Consider the following 18957-nt stretch of genomic DNA (forward strand, 5'->3'; position numbering starts at 1 on the left):
ATGTTCGCCCGTATTCCATTGGGTAGGTACATTCCACCATGGTAAAAAGATTCCAAGGCTTTAGATGGCAGTACGTAAAATGCCAACACCCGGGTGCGGGAAGATCAATCAAAAGCGAGTAGCAGGACCAGCCAGCTTATGAGGCAGAGCGGCGTTTGACCGCGATAGACTGGATAGACCGTGAGGAGTTTCTCGATAAGGAAGAATTCATCCACACGTTCGAACGTCAGTATCGTGGCTTGCTTACACATGTGATATTCCCTAGCAAACTTTCGATAGACGAGGTTGGCGGTGTCAGTTGCTACGATGGTCGATCGATCAACACTGAAAGTGGTGGCCTAACCCATGTGAAGCCTCCACGTCGAGACAGGACGTCATTATATAAACTTGCTTCTTTGAGCCCGGTTGATGCGGGCTGACGGGCAATGGGGACTAGAGGAAGAGGAGGAACCTAAGGTACACCAAGCCCACTTCAGCGGAACCCTTTGTTCGGGTTCACTTTGACGTCGGCAGTCGCAAGCCAGCCGCGCCAACCATGCCAATAATCCAAACGCCACCAGACCCCAAGGTTGTCCGTTTCTTTGTCGATCAAATCGACTCGTCTCCCTCCAGGAAGCCCAATATCTTGGATATCGAAGTTTCTCCCTGTGCAATACGAGGAATGCCAGCCTTGAATGCCACGCCTCTAGTAAAGAGAGATAATGTGCTGGGTATCAATTATACAGAAAAAAACAAACAGCCCTCCGCAGCCGGCAATGAAGTCTGTCCGTGGTTCACTTCACCCTCATCGCGCGTCCAACGGCTTATGAAAGATTCCTCCGAATCCATTCTGCCCAGGAGCAGAGGTCTTCCATCACCTCGAGCAGCTTGCCCAGATCCTCCGGAGTAAGTTGCTTGTGTTTGCCCTTATCCGCTGCTGCTACATCCTCATCAACTGCGGGCACGATATTTTGTGATACGATGTGCACGCGCCCATTCTCTTGGATCTGGAGGTCAACGTTGGCGGTCGCATTGCGGAAGGGGAAGACGACGTGTAAACCAGCGGACGGATGTACAGTCAAGACAACATCGATTGTCAACTCCTGTTCACTGTCTCCAAGCTTATTGGACATGAACATTTCGTATTCAGCTGATGTAGTCGTCGTCGACTCGACCGTATCGATGGACTGGTCCTTCACAGGCAGTGGCTGTCCAGATATGTCTGAACCGAAGCTCCTCTCAAGCAGTGTTGATATCAGAGCATACTGGCGAAGGATCGGTAGCATGGCTACAAGTTGTCGAGGGTGAGAAAAGGAGAGCTCAGTTACGGTCTGTCCATAGACTGGCTTGTAAATGAGAAGCGTGTTCTTGTGTCTTCGTGAGATTGTGTTGCCGTCGCCCGGGACCTGTATCGCCCTCCGGCAAGAAATGACACGAAGTTCGCTCGCATCGTGGTTGGTTCCGTCAGGTATAGGGAAGGATATGCTGTCAAACGTGTGGATTGGGACCAGCATAGGTTGGGACGCCGCGCCTGTCAGGCTGTGCAAGTTGTTCCACACGGATTGCGGCACTATGACTGGCGGGGCCAGTGTTGCAATAAACTTGACTTTCGGAAGTCTTTGTGTACTGCCATCTGGGCCCACCATATCCATACCTTTGTCCTTGTTGTCGTCGGTTTGCGGGAGGCTCGTCGCCTCTGGTTCCTGCCAGTCGATGCCCGATGCGCCAGCGAGGATGTCGTCTGGACCAGGCTCAGCAACAACCTTTTGGGATATCCAGTTCTCTGATACGCGGACGGGCGGGAATAACTCTCCATCGTCTAGCGCTTTGCAACCTATGAGAATGGACCACACCTTCTCTTGCTTCTCGCAGTATCGGACGGTCTCCGTCTTGGGTATGACATGACGTCTTTCCGTCCAATACTCGACACTGAGGCCGACCATGTCTCTGGCGTGCATCATCGGGCGACCGCTTTTCATGCACATGACTGTGGTTTGAAGAAAGCGCGCTGGCTTCCCGCCCATCGCGGTATCTTCCTGCAGCTTCGACAGCTCCCAACGGAAGAGACGCTCCAAGCTCTCAAATATGCCAGCCAGAGCCTCCTGGCAGTCAAGTCCGGGAATGACACTGAGCTTATCAAGATTTGCGAGGCGCTCCAGATTTTCAGAGAATTTGTCCAGGGTCTTGGTCAGAGGACTTTGGTCCGGCCGAAGCTGGAGATCCTCGAGTAGAATCTTGGCGGCTTGGTCTTTGTGCCTCGTCACGATTGGTGCCGACTCCGGGAACGTCAACGAGACGTTCTCCACAACGTTGTTGTTCAAGACAATGTCCACCGTCAGAGCCTGTCCTGCTATGACAAGCATCTTGGTCTTCCTACCGTCGGGCGACCGGTGCTCGTCCCAGATGCTAGTAAGACCTGTACGGAGGGTCAGTCGCTCGAGGCCCGCTTCGCTCACTCGTCCTTTCGCTTTCTGCATGGAAAATTAGTCAGTCTTCATCGCAGAACCAGTTTGACAGGTTTGACTGACCCCAAGAATATCAATGACCGAATCCAGGCGCTTGATCTTGTCATCCTCGCCTATTCCTCCCAGACCACCGAATCCTCCGACACCAACATGATCCAAGCCAATATCCAATCCGCCGCTTATTCCAAGGGCGCCCATAGCTGCTGCGGCAGACGGACTGTCGAAGTTGAGAGCGCCATTAGGGTGTCCCATAAGAGTAGTCGAGGTCGCAGGCGATTTCTTAAACTGCTGAGGCGAAGACCGAGGACCCCTAGGGGAGAAGGCTGCATGGGTCTGGGATGCTGAGAAGGGTGTCGAGACCGGTGGTGTCGCTGCAGCAAGCTGCGAAGGTGTCCGGCCTTGTTGCGAAGCGGCATGCTTCATCTGAGTCGGAGTAGCCATCGTTGGAGCTGGTCGATGGAGTTTGTGGGCGATCGCGATTTATGGCTGAGTCCGACCGCGCCGTGCTATGTTGCTACTTCTCTCGTGATCATCAAGAGGGGAGAAAAGCCTGTTGCCAATGCGAAAGATGTGCCAAAGAATAAAAAAAATAAAAAAAAAGACGTCGCAGGAAGTAATCCTGTATACTGGCAGGGGGATGTAGACGGCAGCTTCAACCGCACGCAAGTTTGGAGCAGTGGTCACGCAGTTGACCGCGTCCCGCAGTAGCAAGGGTAGCAAAGTAAGAAGATAGGCACCTCAGCCCAGGCTTACTTGCCTCGGAAAGCACCCACACCCGGGGTTTAACCGGGAGTACACCGACGTCTTCACTCGTCGACTGCGCATATGTGAATTGATTCATAGTCTCGTTATTCTGACGAAAAGGACCTACAAATTCCACACTTCTGGTAACAATGGTTTAAGCATATATGAAGTCGCTGCGCGAGTGATACCTAATTTTGAATTTCACAGGCCTCTCCACATGTTCTCGTCTCGTGTGGTCCTTCGTGAATATTCTCATCGAGGTGTTCTAAGACAGGAGGCCTGGAGATCGGCAGGAAGTCGTCTACGGAGGATTCTAGTATTCAATGTCGACGTTGAATCCATGTCATGTCCGTCTGGCGCTCCAATGCAGCTGTGAACTGGCACCACAGCGGGCATGATCACCTAGTTAACGCGAGAGGGTCACAGCAAAATGAACAAATTTCTTCTGAAGCAACAATAGCTTTTTATTTCCGTTTCGTCAAGTCGTTACCTTAAAGAGACAGTTCCCAACGTCTCACACTTTTTGTGAAAGAATAAAAATTCATCATAAAGTCATCATCCTTCCCTTGACACGCTCGGTGCCAGATCCCCCTGTATTCAAGACAGAAAAGGAAAGCGGAAACAAGGTAATGTAGGTGATCAGTCCTCAAGGTAATGTGGCTACTTCGCCCGAGCTCATAACAGGCGAAGGGAAGCGCCATGAGGTCCCAAATCTCCGTCTCTTACGTGTGTATGTTGCCCCGAGGATCAGTGAGAAAAACAAGAAAAGGAATAACAGCCGAGTCTTTAGAATTAAGTCCCTCCCCCATGCAAGCGTCAGTCATCAGCATGTACAGCCGTGAGGGCATTTAAAATCAGGGAGAGTCGTCAATCGTCATCGTGTGACGTTGATGGCGGAAAGTCGTCTCGCGAATACAAAGACAGATAAGAAAATGGTGTGTGCAAGGAGCGACGAGAAGCGTCATTCAGATGCCTCTGGATCATCAATTCAGATGATCATGACCGATCATGTCTCGTACCCTGGTTTAGCCACAACGCCTCGAATGAAGTGTCAAACGGCAGAGGTTGGAAAATATCGACTCGGCGAAGGTTTCTTTTTTACCTTCGTCGCGGCTGCTGGGCCATCACAGGCGGGGCATACGCCATGGCCGGGACTTGTGAGTCCAAGAGGGTTTTGCGACGCTTGAGATCCATGCCGCCGCCGCTTGATGGGCGCTGCAGATCGTCGTCTTCATCGCGCCCGCGCTTGATGCCGCCGGCACCGTTCATCTGGGAAGCGTATCCGTTTGACATGGATCCCATATCGGCTTGGGGCTGGTAAACATCGCCGGTTCCGGCTCCAGCAGCAGTTCCACGGTCGTTACTCATTACATTATACAAGTTGCTTGAGGGTTGTTGGGGTACACGCGGAGGGGTGTTGTAACCAGCTTGCTGGGAGTAGTATGGTTGAGGAGCAGCAGCTGTGCGGGGAGTTGCGCGACCAGACGCAGGCGGGTGACTCGGCGAGCCGGTCATCTCAGGGGAGAGGTGCTGATGTTCAGCAGGTAGGTTTCCGACGGCAGGAGCAGAGTAGTTGTAGGAAGCACGGCTGGCGTCATACGCGCCACTGTCATGGGTGTATTCAGCATCATGGTCGTGCTCAGCTTCCTCATCCCCGGCAGGTTGACCACCGGATTGATCAGCGTGAATAATACCGTTGGCGGGTTTCTGGTCCTGAGGAGCGCCAGAAGTTGCGGGGCGTGTTGTCGGAGGTCCCATGTCGTTCTTAGCGTACGGGTCGGTTTGGCCGTAAACAGGGCGATCTTGAGAAGCAGGAGTGGTAGCTTGGTACGGTGACTGCTGGGTGGAAGGGTTATACATCGGTCGCGAGTTGTCGTACTGTTGCGCGCCGGACTGATAAGATTGCATGTTCTGAATAGTCGTTCCCGGGGGTGTGGAAGCCGGGGTTGCGGGCATTGACCGCGCGTTGCTCAAGCCGGTATCGATGGACATTGGGTTGGCGCCTTGAGCGCTGCCCATTCCCTGACCCTGTGCCCACTGGAATCCGCTGTCTGAAGCGTTCATGTTTCCGCCCATGACGCTGGAAGCGCTAGTCGGCGGCGTGGGGAAGGTGTGCGCGCGATCAAGCGAGGGACGTCCCATTTGAGCGTGGGACGGCAGCGACTGCTGGGGCCCGGGCAAGCTCATGTGGTGATGATGTTGCTGAATGGAGGGCAGCCCAGGGGCACCGGTCTGAGGAGCTCCGCGCATTTGGTTCTGTTCTTGCTTGCGGCGTTCAGCAGCAGCCATGACCTGGTTGGTGCGGGTCTGGTTCGTGGGGTGGTACAGCAAAGCACCAATGTTGTGAACGAACAGCGGGTACAGGAGCTCTGTGATCTTCTCCTTGTTGGCGAAGTCGAGTGCCCTCTCAAACGGAATCCTGCGTCACGTTAGCTGGAACTCGGCAGTAGACGCGTCTTTGCTGAGCTCAACTTACCAGACACCCTTCAAATGCATGGGGCCAATCTTGACAACATGTCTCACTTTTTCGCTCTTGAGAATGCCGTCTCTGCGACCACGGGTCATACCAGCAACGTTGAGAAGCTTGGTGCCATTGATCATGTGGTTGTCTGCAATGGTGTCAACGATTGCAGTTCTAATGTGGCATGGCAATGCAACTTACCCTCACGGCGCGCGACACAGATACCGCGGGCCTCGACCTGGAAACACAGACTGCCCTCGTCTTCCCACAGCGTAGCTGTCACTCTGGGCTTCATTCCTGGGGGAGCAACCTGTCCGGTGGTGTCAAAGCCTTGGAAGCCTTGGGTTGCTACACCAGGCAAAGGAAGGACGTTTTGGCCCATCTGGCTAGCAGGTTGCGCACTCTGGGGCGAGGTCAAACCATTGGCGTAGCCATACTGGGAGTACTGGGGTTGCGGGGCGTACTGGGGCATATGAGTCGGTTGTAACGGCGGGTGCTGTGAGTGGTAAGACATGGCGCCAGAGGTGACGGTCTGGGGCGGCGGCGCCTGTCCAGCGGACATGTGTTGCGAGTAATACATGTCGGCAGCGGGTTGATTCATGGCGGGGTAGCTATCGTATGCACCGACCTGCTGGCTTGAGGAACCAGGAATGGTAGCGGTGATGGGCAGAGTAGGAGAGGGGGTCTTGGGGCCGTTGGAGGATGCGGCCGAGGTGAAGGACGACTGCGAGGCGTGCGAGCTTGAGGCGGACCCAATAGAGCTGACCCGGGGTGACGAGGTACCCGACGAGTATGCCTGGTGCGAATTTGGCAATGGCAGAGACGGCACTCTCTCGCTGCTCATGTACCTCTGGGCTGCGTAGTTGTTATAGTACGACACGTCGGTCGGTCCCCGGGTTTGCACTTGAGAAATCGACGGTAGATCCAGCTTCACGGTGTTGCCCCGAAGGTTCGTACCTGACGCCAGACAGTCAGTGGAGTCCGAGTCGCGAAGCGAGCCTCTGGACTACGACAGCTGAAAAAACACACAAGCGTGGAAAGAGCAGCAATTGTCTTCCCAGGCGTCGAGCGTTGTTCAAGTCAAATTGACCTTTCCAATCGGCGCAGTCGACAGCGCAGTTGGAATCAGTTGGCGAAATTTGACGGCGCAAAAAAAAAAAAAACCGTCGGGTTGTTCGAGCGGTGAGGGTGCTACCAGGCAAGATGGAACGATAACCGTGGTACGAGAACTTTTCTTGAGTGGAAACAGATCAGGACGGTCGTGGGCGTCGTAAGCAGTCGTGAAAAAAGAAATCAGAGCTTCAGTAACGTTAGCATCTGATGTGGCAAGCCGTGGGAGCTATTGCAATGGCTATTTCGTATTGGTGAGGTCGAACAGAGAGTGGTCTTCAGACGTCGGTCGTCGAAGGGCAGAGTAAATACAAGAGATTGGGTTGACCTCTTGTTCTTTACTTGCTTGGCAGGTTGCACGAAGGCGCCGAGGACGGTGACGGTAGGAAGCGAGAGAATGGCCCTTTTTTCTTGTGAAATGGGGAGCTGAGTAACAGGCGGTGGAGGCCGTTTGTATGAAAGGTCTTATCGAAGCAGAGGTACCGAACGAGCAGCACACAAACACTTGAGCAGAGACCAGACAACAAATCGTGGGCTTCGAGCGAGGTCGTTGGTTTTTTGTTTTTCTCTCTTCGTCGAGCTCACCCAACTCTTCTAATGCAGGTACATCAGCTAGAGTTGGCGTGTAAGATGGGGGTGGAGGGTGCAGCAGCAGAGGAGATGCAGGAATGGAAACCAAACCAAGGGCTTTTCGTTTTGAGATGGCGCTTATGGGAAAGGGCAGGAGGGCTGGTGAAGAGGCATTGGGAGCATAGAAGAAGTTTGGGTTCAAGCTTACCGTCCTCGCCTCTTGGGCTGTCCTAAGGAAATATTGGAGGTGGTTGGTGGAGTCGTGAGAGGTAGAAGGAAAAGAAAGAAGCCGGGCGTGGGAAGGTTTTGTTTTCGGTGGTGAGAGAAAAGAAGAGGAGGCAGGTCGAAGTCCCTCCACCCCATCTACAGACTACGGTCCCCAAGATCATACGTCCACGCCCCCAACCGGTGCAGCTAAGGTCAAGGTAGGCAAGGTAAAGCCAGGGTGCTGCAGGACGTGGACCAGGTGTTGAGAGGGGACGGGACGTAGGTACCAACTCGACTGGGGTACTGCGGTATCCGCAGAGCGGTGCGGGCTGCGGGCTGCGGTACTGCGGTACGGGGATGCCACGGCTTAGGTCATGTCCAAGGGCAGGTCCAGCTCCAGCTCCAACAGAGCAGAAGACCGTGGGTACTCCGGCTGCGAAAGGCGGGTTGGGGACGGACGAGCGATCGAGCAGAGCAAAGAGGCATGTATTGGATGGTGTGGTGGTTGTCGTGGCGGTGGTAATGGTGGCAGCCAGCAGCAACAGCAGCTGTAGCACTGGCAATGGCACTGGCACGGTAAGGTAGCCGGAGCAAAAGAGAGGAAGGGCGAGCGAGCGAGCGCCAGAGCCCGTTGCCCTCTGGCAAGGTCAGGTATCGCGTAGAAAGGACCTATCCGTGCCTGCCTGCTAAGTGTCAGTCAAAGAGAGATGGCAATGGGCGGAGAAGGGGACCACCAAGAGTACTGGGGTACATGGTGCGAGGCAAAAACACCGCAGAGCAGAGGCGGCCGTATGTACCATCGATACTTGCAGCGAGCGGTGCAATGCGGTGCGGTGCGGAGCGGCGGTGGTCGACAAGGTTGGTTTACGCTAGATTGGAAGAGGCACAGGCGAGAGAGGGCCTGCCCGGGGTGCGAGGAAGCACAGAGAGTGGTGGGTTTGGTGGCTACTCTTCTTCCTCGCCGCTCGCTGCTGGGTGAGTGGACTGTCCGTCGACCGGGGTGGGAGGGGCCACCAGTCATGGGCAGCAATTGGTAGGCATCCGCACCTACCTTACCTGCCCAAGGTAGGGTGCGAGTTGAGGGCAACGGCAAAGGGGAAGTACTTGGTACTCATGGGATGGAAGGAGGAGAAGGAGGACCAGAGGAGGGAGGGGCAGACCAGAGAAAGAGAGAGTGAGAGACGAGGGAGGAGGGCGTGTAGCTTGGAAACTTGACCACGGACAAGCGGTGCAGGGAGCGCCATGGAGAGCCAAGCAAGGTACGTATCCAGTGCCTGGGCGAGCTGCTCTGTTTTCTGGACGGAGAGAACTGCCAGCCCAGGTACCTGAGTACCTACATCCGACACACCATACCAGGTATGCTTCTTTGCACACAGAACCCTAGAGTGCTCTGCTCTGCTCTGTTCTGCTCCGTCCGCTGGGAACTCGACCTAGGTACGGCGGTATGCGCTCGCTACGCTTCCTGGGAGGATTCGGGTTCGACTCTTGGGGACCGGGGCTACCGCGCCTGTGGTTCGTTCACCGGCCGGCTCTTCCCACTGCGAGCTCTCTGTAGTTACCATCCAGATATCGTCGTCAATCCCACACCTCTCGAGCCCTCTCCTCCATACGAAAGGTCGCCATTCATGTTTTGTTGTTTTGCTCGGTCATCGCCATGTTCGGCCCATGTGGCTTTTGGCTCCCGTCTGTTTGGACGGATACCATTTCTACATTGTGTGTTTGGACATATCCCCATGTGCGGACGAAATCTCAATAATACACTTTTTTTTGTTTTGCCTTTTTGACTTGTCCTGTGTTCAATGAGAAGAATCAGCGGAAGCCTCTGTGGAATACAAGTGGAGACATTGACTCGCTCGCAATTGCTGTCTCTTCTTTTTTTTTTCTTTCCCCTCCCGCGTAGGTTCTGAGCGCCATCGTCCAGTGTTCCGCTAGTTGAGAGGTACCTCACCTGCTATGGACCTGGTATCTGTCCACGAAGCACCCTACGCCGTGACTTGCCTTAGTTAGCGACACTTTCTGTTTCCCATCGTCCTTGGACTTCTCCAAAACTCCTCAGTCGGGTGCTTCAGCTTATCCGCCGCAATTGCGTCGGTAAGCGATCTTGCCGTCGGTCTTCGCCTCCTTCTGCCTCTCTGTCTGGAGTGATTTCGTCTCTTCTTCGGTCTTGACCACTGTGTCGGGCTGGAGCGTGGTGTCAAGTGAATTCTCAGCTAGCTAGCTACCTGAGCCCTCGAAGGGTGGTACCGGCAAGCTAGCCGTCGCCGTTCGGTGGATCAGCTTGAAGGGCCCTGGAACTCTCGCTGGCTCTGGCTGGCTCCCAAAGGAGGGGGCGTGTAGCCAGTCCAGATGGCGTGAAGCGCGAGCGCTGCTTACTGGACATGGGATCCGTTGTCGTCTTTTTCTTGCCCTCTTTGCTCGAGGGGTGTGTGAGGAGCAAGGTAGCACCAGCCGGAGAGGGGTCTGTTGGCTTCAACCAGGGGGCCCATGGCCTGAGGTCAAGCCCACCACCCCAGTCAGTCGCGGTCGGCCTGTCGGTCTTTCAGAAGACACTTCTGACCTGCTATCCCTCTCGCTATCTACACCTGCTGGTCTGGCAAGGCAAGGCTAGATAGCTTGGAGCGGACGGACGACATGATGGAGCTTTGGCGTGCGACGAAGGCATAGCCAAACGAGAAAAGACACAGCGTCAATTACGCGCAGAGCGGAAAGAAGAGCTCAAAAGTGGTGCCCGCAGCACAGAAGACACAAACGGGATGGCATCTCCAGCTCAATGACCCCGGAATTCCAAGTGCCTGTACAAGTGAGGTACCGATACAAGCGTGAGTAACTCACCACCCGACCGCAACTGCGACTGAACGGGGACGTGGACGTGTATGTGTGGACTGGACTGGAGTCCTGGACCAACCCGTGGACCAACGCACCCAATGTCGACCGACACTTCGTTTCTTACGCTACAGGTCAAAGATACCAGAACCCTTCTCAATGCCGACGGACAGAGAGCGGGGGTTGCTGGATGAACAGCGAGTGAAGATGGGCGGGCCGCCAACATGATATGCCATCGTTCTGATGCTGCGTCCCGGGTTGCTTGTGCATCTCCTGTCTTTCTCTTGGACGCACGAAGTAGGTTTTGGGTATGTGCCAGCTGTTGTGTGGAAAGATTGAACGGCGACTTGAATTTCCAAGCAGCCAATCCGATGTCTTCGGCCCTGCTCGGCTTGAATCTTGTCTCGACTTGCAGTTCACTGGCTGTCTTATTGCGCGACACTTGAGGCTGGCTGTCGTTGACCTGGACAGCACAACCTCTCCGCCCCACGCCTCAAGCCATGCAATGGACACATTCAAGAAACATTTCGAATCGTTCTGTCCACCGCACAGTCGAGGCCAAATGCCATCAACGGCCCCACTGTACGAGTTGTCCATATTGCGGGAAGTCTTGAGAGGCTTTCGTCACCTAAACAACCACAACGACGACTTTGATATCTCAGCATTTGGACAGACCCAAAACACTCGTAGTCGCTGTTGAAGGGCGCTGAAAAGGTCACAGCGGCCAAACAACAGACTGCTCAGCGCAGCGGTAGCAGCGGTTGACGCGGCGAGGCGAGGTAGGACATACAAAAGGTACATGGCCTCTGCCCATGGCCCTATTAACAATGTCCCCCTCGGCCGTGCTCCTGATCCGTTATTTGATCCGCCTCGGGCCTCGGACTTGACAATGCGAGTATCCCATTCCCCGGGTATGTTATTATTGTCATCTTTGTTGTTCGGTTTCAAGCCCGCCGAGACACCAGTGTTGTATGCCAGTGGCACATGATGTTTTCGGGTCTGCTATCCCAAATGCTAAGTGTTCCGTCGCAAGTTTGGGGTTCTGACCCCTCTGTGTCATCCGGTCGGCGGAAGTATGGTTCACGCGTCCACGTCGGAAAAAATCCTAAGACCACGTCTGAAGGAGCCAGCTTCTTGCAAGGTCATCAGCAGAGTCTGGCAGTGTGGCAAGGCAGCTGAGCGCTCGAATTCAGAACCCGTTAGAGCAAATAGGCAGTAGCGTTGACCCGAGTACCCCCGAAGAGAAGGGAGGGCGAAGAGACAGGGAGAAAGGTAAACCAAGGCATTTGGCGGACGTCAGTGCTGGTTGGTTGTCTTCTCGACGCTTCTTTTCTGCCTCCAAGCACAACGCCAACTTGGTAGTACGGGGAGCCAAAATGCTCGTTCGTCGACGATTGCCGAGCCTAGAAAACGACTCTGGGGCGCCTTGGATCATGGGCGGCAAAGCGGGCAAAGCCTTGACAGTGAGATAGATGTATGTACCTTGGTCCTTGGCCACCTTGCGTTAGCCATCGCAGCTCCCTGATGGATCTCTGATCTTAGTGCGCTGCTGGGGTTCCCGACATTGACGCTGAAGCACAGACGTGCTGCACTGTGCGGCAGAGGGCCATGCGCATGTCAAAAGGCAGATCTTGTAACGCTACCTTGGCTGACCCTGTCTTGCTTCGAGTTTGTCCTTCCCCAGGCAGGCTGCTCGGCCTTTGGGTCGATAAGCAGTGCGGGTCTCCGAGAGATGGGAGCTCATTGAACCAAGAGTGCGTGTTTTGTGTGTTGAAGTTGCTGGCGGTGTTGCAGAAAAAGACAGCGGAATACAGCGGCTTTCTCGTCTATGTTTAGCGCCGCCCTCGTTGCCGTTGGCTTGTCTCAATACCAGTAAAATTGAGTTGCTCGCAGACTTAGATATCTGTGAGGAGGAATCCGTACCCGATGCCTGCGTGCTGCGTGCTGCGTACATGTGTGATATGCATGATGAGCGATCAGGACCCATCTTTCGGGCGATGACACGGCAAGGTACGGAATTTGAAGGCGGCCGTTTGGACGAGCGAGACCACGTTGAATTGGAGGAGCGAGGCGCCGGTCGCGTATAAGAGCTGGGTGAAAGGACTCGCCGGTGTGAGACAATGAAACGACAAGGAAGACAAAAAGAAACGAGTGTGATTAGACAGGTTGGTCTGGGTAGCCGTTCTTGGTCTGGCAGCCGCGCCGACCGAGATGGATGATGAGGGGGTTCCCTGGGCTCCTGGCAGAGGCGGACAAGGAAGGAAGTCGCCTGGAGCATAGATCCATGGATAACCTCTGGTCGAGGCGTGTGTTCACTGCGCCTAGCAAGGTAAGCAGGTACAGTCTGGGGAGCATGAATCAGTGGAGAGAACAGGGACAGCGCCTACCTGAAGCACGATAATGGCATGGAAGGTAACAGCGAGCGGGTGGGCGGGCAGGCATGACGAGGCCCGGCAACTTGCAAGGCGTGCTGTGCTGGTGGTGATGGTTCAGTTTTGGGAAAACGCAGCAACAGCAACAGCAACTCCAGATCCGCCGAGATCACGAAGGGAAACTGGAGCGAAATTGTAGGGATTGGACAGGTACCTACGTAATGGCGGCAAGGCAAGAAGAGTATCCGTACAGAGTAGGCGTGACTTGACATGGTTTCTTTCCTCGACTTTGCTTCGGCTGGCTGTTGGTCATCGCTGAGAAAGAGCTCCTTGCCTCCCTGCTCCTGCCTCCCTGCTCCTTGCTCCTTGCCTCCTTCCTTCCTTCCGACCCCGGCGCAACTGCCAGCCACCGCCTATCCGCCTGGTGTGGTTGAACGAGGTGGACGAGGTGGTGATGCATGGGTTCTTTCCATCCCAACCTACCGTCTCCACTGTGATTGCCCTTTCACAGTTCCACTTTCTCTTTCAGCGCTCTCCACCGTCGTGGGAAGGAAGCAGGGCAAGACAGCTGTGAGGCTGTCGCGTTGTGAGCAAGCCGGCAAGGGCAGCCACCGAGAAGAAGGATAGCCGCGCAGAGCAGCAGCCTGGACACTGAAGACGATTCCGGGTAGGGGACAGCCCAGACCAGGCCACTCCAGACGAGCAGAGTTCCCAGGGTCCAGCAACTCTCTTTGATAATGATCAACCACCAAAGCATTGGCATCCGACGAAAATTCAATTCAACACTTTCCGGTCGTCCCGCGCAACTCCTCAGCCAATCGATTTCCGTTGCACAAAATGCCTTGTTAATTTATCACATACGGGGGACTCTAGACTCCCTTACAAATTTCAACCCAACACACGCGGGCCTGACCGATAACACCGTCTCCGCCGCCGCAAAGAGTTGTCATCCGGGACCATCCACTGGCTGTTTTCTGTCCCGCCGTCCGTTCTTGTCAGAGACCCGACACAGGTCGCTTAGCATCTAACCTGCGTCCTCGACCCGAACTTATTTCTGGACTTGATAGTCCACCGAGGCCATGGACCAAGACATGCCCTTCCACTAGGCCTCGCGAACCCGAGCCTGCGACGGCTCTTTGCAACCCCAAGGCGTCGGCCCAGGACCTAGGACCTAAGACATTGGTCGATGTCTACCGCAGGTCTGCCTATCCGTGGCCCACGAGAAGCCCGGTGCTTGTCGGTACCGATGCAGGCCATTTGCTGCTACTCCGGGGCCGGGGTGCTCCCACCCAGCCTCTCACTACCCAGCACCTCAGCAAACATCGACACCACGGGCCACGAGCAAAGGTCTCTCTGGGCCAGAGACCAGACAGACCATGTCATTCGTCTAACTCGTTTACCTGCCACCTCTCCATCCTGCCTGGGCCTACTCGCTCCGCCGGCCCCATTTCGACCCTCACGGATCCTCCTCGAGTCCGAGCTTTTCAGCCCATCCTCCGTGCCTTCTCCAGCGCTCATGGGCCATGGCTCGCTTCACACCGGCGAGACAGTCTCTTCAGACTCAGAAGACACGCACCACATCTCCACTGGACGAACGGCCGCCGCCGACGACAACCAACGGCTGCCAAGGCCTGGAAAAAGAAAGAAACACCACCGGCCCTAAGACCTGAGTCCTGGCCTCTCACACCCCCCTTGCCTGCCTCGCCCTCCATCCGAGGTTGGTATTCTTAGTGTCTGGACTCGCTTGGCTGCTTTGGCTATTACAGAGCTTGGTCCTGAGAGCGGACACTCGTCATCCGTATCTCGTCGGAAATCTCGCAATGGCTGGACAGCCCAGTCTCGACAGCCAACTTTCAATGTACTGACTGGCTGCTTGCTTTTTCCAAACTCAACGGGGCGCCGCCCATCAACTCCAGTCAGGCCAAATTCCGTCGGCATCCATTGGTTGGCAAATCCGGTCTACGGAGTACGGGCCACACGCCATCTTTCTCGGTCTCGACCTGGCAGATCGTCTTGTGTGGTTTTGCCCGGCCACGTATCTATCCGCATCACTCGACCACATTCGACACATCCATCCCCGCCATTTGACTGGAACCTTGCGTCACAGAGCGACCGCAGGCTTGCTTACCTACCCACAGATAGAACACACGCACTCCTTCATCACACCCCACTCGCTGCGTCTCTTACCCCGCCAATTTTCGGTGTTGTTAGTAATAATCAGAAAGATGAATCTTTTGCGCCTTGGATAATTCGCTGTCGTCCACAGCCCTGACCCTTGGATGGTCCAGGACTCAAGGGTCTGAGGAATCCACTCTAACGTGCGAGCGTATCGCGGCGGGTTGCAAACACCCCGACAATCCACAATCTCTATCTCCAATCTCGAAGTCACGGACCTTGTCCGACTGCAGCATCATGAATCGGGTCGGAGTGAAATCCGGCTGGGACTTCTCGGGCTCCATCGTGCCTCCTTCTCATCGCGAAGATGTTCGCGGAGCGGAGAGGCTCTGCGAAGCGTTCTGCGCCACACTGCACAGTTCTGTCAAGCAGGCTTGTGCCGCATGCTTTACGCGTTTCCAAATCTGCAGCATGGGGATCGAGACGTGCATGTCTGCCGTTTATGCCCCAAACTCTTCAATTGAGTTTACTTCAACACGGACCGGTTCCCGGCTTCCCAGACCTCTGGTGCAGTTCGTCGGACCTGGACCTGCATTGTCAGTCGCACTCAGCCCAATCAAGATGACGGTCAAAGCATGCGGGTTCAGTCGGGTTTGGCAGCTTGCGCCTGTAGCTACAGTCGAAATGCATGTCCATATCTCCCGAAGGTCAAGGTGGGTAGCCACCATCTGGTTGCGAGATCGACATCTAACTCCCAGTACATATCCTGGGCCGATTTCTATTGCGGGATCATGATGCGTCCTCGTTTCTTAATCCTAAAATTCGCGACATTCATGCGCAAGGCAGGTGTCTGCGCGCCCAACTGAGCCTGTGGCGACGGACTGATGAAGATCTATGAGCACTTTAAAGGTACGATGTGAACAGGCTCGCCATAAGAGCTGCAAATGGGGTAGTCCGCCGGCAAACTCCTGAATGGTGTTCAGGACCTCCAGTTCTTGAGGCTTCCTACGGCTTGATCGTCGCGGTTCCCAGACGGCCACCACACGAAAGGCTGGCAGACGGTATTTGCTTGGTTCGGCACCAAGGCAACCTAGGAACGACAGTGAAGGAATTTCATGACGAGAACCTCAGATTTTCAGCATTCTGCAATGCAGTATTTCTGCAGTTCGGGACGGCATGGTTCAATGATCGCAGGCTTTGGCATCCTGCTTTCGACTGTTTTGCTCCTGGGTGTCAATGAAGACCTAGAAGCAAGCCTGACAATCCCGGCCATCATTCCACGCACAACAGCGACTAGAACCTGTGAAACAAGACGCCACCAACGACCACAGTGGCTATGGCTAGCCGATGATGGCGATGAGAAGAGAAGGAAAGGCACACCACGAAGTCGACTCCACACGGCGTACAAAGTTTTCTCTCTAGCTTCATGCAGTAGAAGGCAAAGATCCAACCCGCTCAGTCCTCATACCTCCTCCCAATCCAAAGGCAGGAATCGGGGGGGAGGCAAATGACGCCGAGGTCGAGATGGCGACCAATCCTTGCTATCCGACCTCTTCAAGGTCCGCAAGCCGAGCAATGCATGCAGCTGCATCCATGTGGGCATACTGGATGCTTATCCCGCACCAAGGGTCATCAGGCTATGTCTAGCCCTACATAGCACTCAGAAGCTCATGTCAGATAGGGCGCATTTCTAGACACCGTTGATGCGCGCGCTATTGAGACTCGCAAACACCATTTCCACCGTCTCAGTCTCAGTCGCCCATCAAATCTGACTCTCTAAAGTCCAAACGGTTCAAGGCACAGCCGAGGCGTGTGTCTGCGTTCTAGAGACATGATGACAACCGACACACGCAGGCAGTGCGCTGACATAGGCCGGAGCGGGGCTGGTCGAATTAGAGGCAGCGGTGGAGGGAAATGTCTTGGTGACATGGTGCGACATGGAAGCTCGTGTGGGGGCATGCACAGTCCAATGCAAGATTCCGTCCTGTACGCCGCGCAGCAACTACGTATCGACCGTCCATCTGCATACCCTCACCAGTCGGCCGCTTGGGCCAACTCTACGATCCGCTCTCAGTTGAGGACGCCGCTTTGCAGGTGTCTCCAAATGAGTGCAACAACCAATTCGACAAAATCCGACGGCGGACGATGGAAGGTCCTGTCGCTATTGGTCCTATCAGCAGGTTTGGCCAGCTTGCTCGCCTTTCTTGATGCTTGTGAGCATTGAAGAGTAGTAATAATTTCAAACCCAAGACTCAATCCTCGCGCCGCAAAATATTCGCGGCTTTTTATCAAGAAACAATTTGGATCGATTTTCACACGGTACGTATCTATTTGGGTCCGCAGAGAGAACGCAACCAATACCTGCTTAGTTTCGTTTCTCCAGCCACCCCGGTTTTGGTTGTCGTCCACGCGGATAAACTAGACAGGGGTCCATACCAGACAAGACTGCAAAGAAGAGGGCTTGCGACCGAAGCAAGAAGACGTCACGACGAGCATTAATTCAGAACAGCGGCTACAGTCAACAAACTACCACTCGGCTGGAAAATATGCGACTTGACGTAACTCAGGTATAAGAGTACTGTGTTATCGTCTAGGTCTGACAGCCCGGCATCCCCAACCCAACAGATTGCACAGCACCAAAATAGAAGTCGAAAAAGAGGTCATCAGCCTTAGACCGTCGTCATTATCGGCTTAGTGACCAGCCACTGACAGTCCCAGGACGCTACCCTCTCCGAACTCGGGATTCTGAGATTATAGCCGGTCAACTACTTGTCACATATTCTTTCGTGGGCTAATCTGGCCCAGAATGGATAACATTTCTCGTTGAAAATTGCCAATAATGGGCTGGCCAACGATATTGAAAAACATACGCAAGGGTGGGGAAGGAATTTCCAGCGACGAAGCTAAATACACAAGCCGCGGCTCGCATTTCGTCGACTCTTGGCTGGCCATTCTGACAATGTACCAGTCGTTCGAACCCTTTCCTTTTTTTTTTGTGCCCTGCGGGCGCGGACTTATTTTTCCTTCTTCTCTCTCTTGCTCGCCTTTGTGCGTGTCTCAGTCGGACCGCATATCTAGGGATACGTGAGGCGGAGGCGACGGCGGAGGCTTTGGGGCACCAGTACTCCTGTCGCGCACGCAGCTAACTGAGATCATCTGCCGGGCGTCAACGTTGTCGATATTCCATCCCGCTGCTGTCATTGGACCGTCCTCTTTCCGAGTCATCAGGCTCTTTTCCAAGGATCAGCCGGCGTCTCTCTTGCCGCGCAGAGGCGTCTAGGCCGACAACACGCCATTCTTGATGTAAAGCATCACTCCAATCGCTGCTTATCCTTCACGCAATCGTCACTTATCATGAGCATATCGATTTCGGTCCTGATTCTCGCTGATTCTTGCCGCATGAACGCTGCACTCCCTCAGCGATATCGCAAGCACGAGCTGTAGTCGAACAATGCAGGGCATCCTTCCTGATTCGAATTCGTAGTTTGACAGGAATCAAATGGGTGCTTGGCACCAGATACAAAACTCTCGAGCCCGGAAGTAGAAGCGAGTTCTTGGTGGGAAAACTTATCGAAGGGACGAGGCACCGCCCAGTGTGGGCCGAAGTTCAGAAGGTTGGGTGCATCAGCGGATTTCTACTCGATCGGATGCTGAGCGCCGAATCAAACTGCGACAGGGTGCGGGCGGGAATCAGCTCAACGTCGAGATGACACACGCAATTGTCGGCCATCATCTCTTTTTATTCCTTTTTTTCTTTCTCACAACGCTCGAGCGACAGGCCTGGGACTTGCACAGCAGCCTTCTGAGCCTCCGCAGGTTGGTCAATCTATCTTTCGCAAAATGCCATACTCGGGTCATGCGATAGAGGTCAAGTTTCGACGACGGTACAGAGATCCAAAATGTACATGACGGTGTTTCAACAGCAAACCATACCTTCCAGCAAGCCTAAAAGCTCGCATCTTGGCATCGAAGTTCGTGCCGGATGTTTGTGTAGAGCATCTGCATATCTGACAGTGACGGCATCATCCTCGCAGGTAGCTCAACAAGCCTGGTTCCCACGCAAGACTATCGTACTTCGCATCCTTGGGATGCGGCAGCTCACAGTGACCAG

The 18957-nt window shown here is 54.5% G+C and overlaps 2 protein-coding genes across 2 annotated transcripts; both read right to left on the minus strand.

Moving 5' to 3' along the window:
- Positions 1 to 803: 803 nt before the first annotated feature.
- On the minus strand, positions 804 to 2885 carry GCG54_00011380 (uncharacterized protein; the record flags this gene model as incomplete). Its single annotated transcript, XM_045411285.1, has 2 exons — positions 804 to 2450; positions 2508 to 2885. 2 exons carry the CDS (start codon positions 2883 to 2885, stop codon positions 804 to 806), a joined length of 2025 nt encoding a protein of 674 aa, XP_045268343.1.
- Positions 2886 to 4286: 1401 nt separating this feature from the next.
- Positions 4287 to 15190, minus strand: GCG54_00011381 (Cell pattern formation-associated protein STUA; the record flags this gene model as incomplete). The annotated part of the gene is made up of 5 exons (XM_045411286.1): positions 4287 to 5607; positions 5665 to 5797; positions 5851 to 6606; positions 7841 to 8174; positions 15125 to 15190. The coding sequence occupies 5 exons, from the start codon at positions 15188 to 15190 to the stop codon at positions 4287 to 4289; spliced, it is 2610 nt and encodes an 869-aa protein (XP_045268344.1).
- Between the last annotated feature and the right edge of the window lie 3767 nt (positions 15191 to 18957).

This window comes from Colletotrichum gloeosporioides (genome assembly GCF_011800055.1).
Source record: "Colletotrichum gloeosporioides strain Lc1 chromosome Unknown consensus_17, whole genome shotgun sequence".
Lineage (NCBI taxonomy): Eukaryota > Fungi > Ascomycota > Sordariomycetes > Glomerellales > Glomerellaceae > Colletotrichum > Colletotrichum gloeosporioides.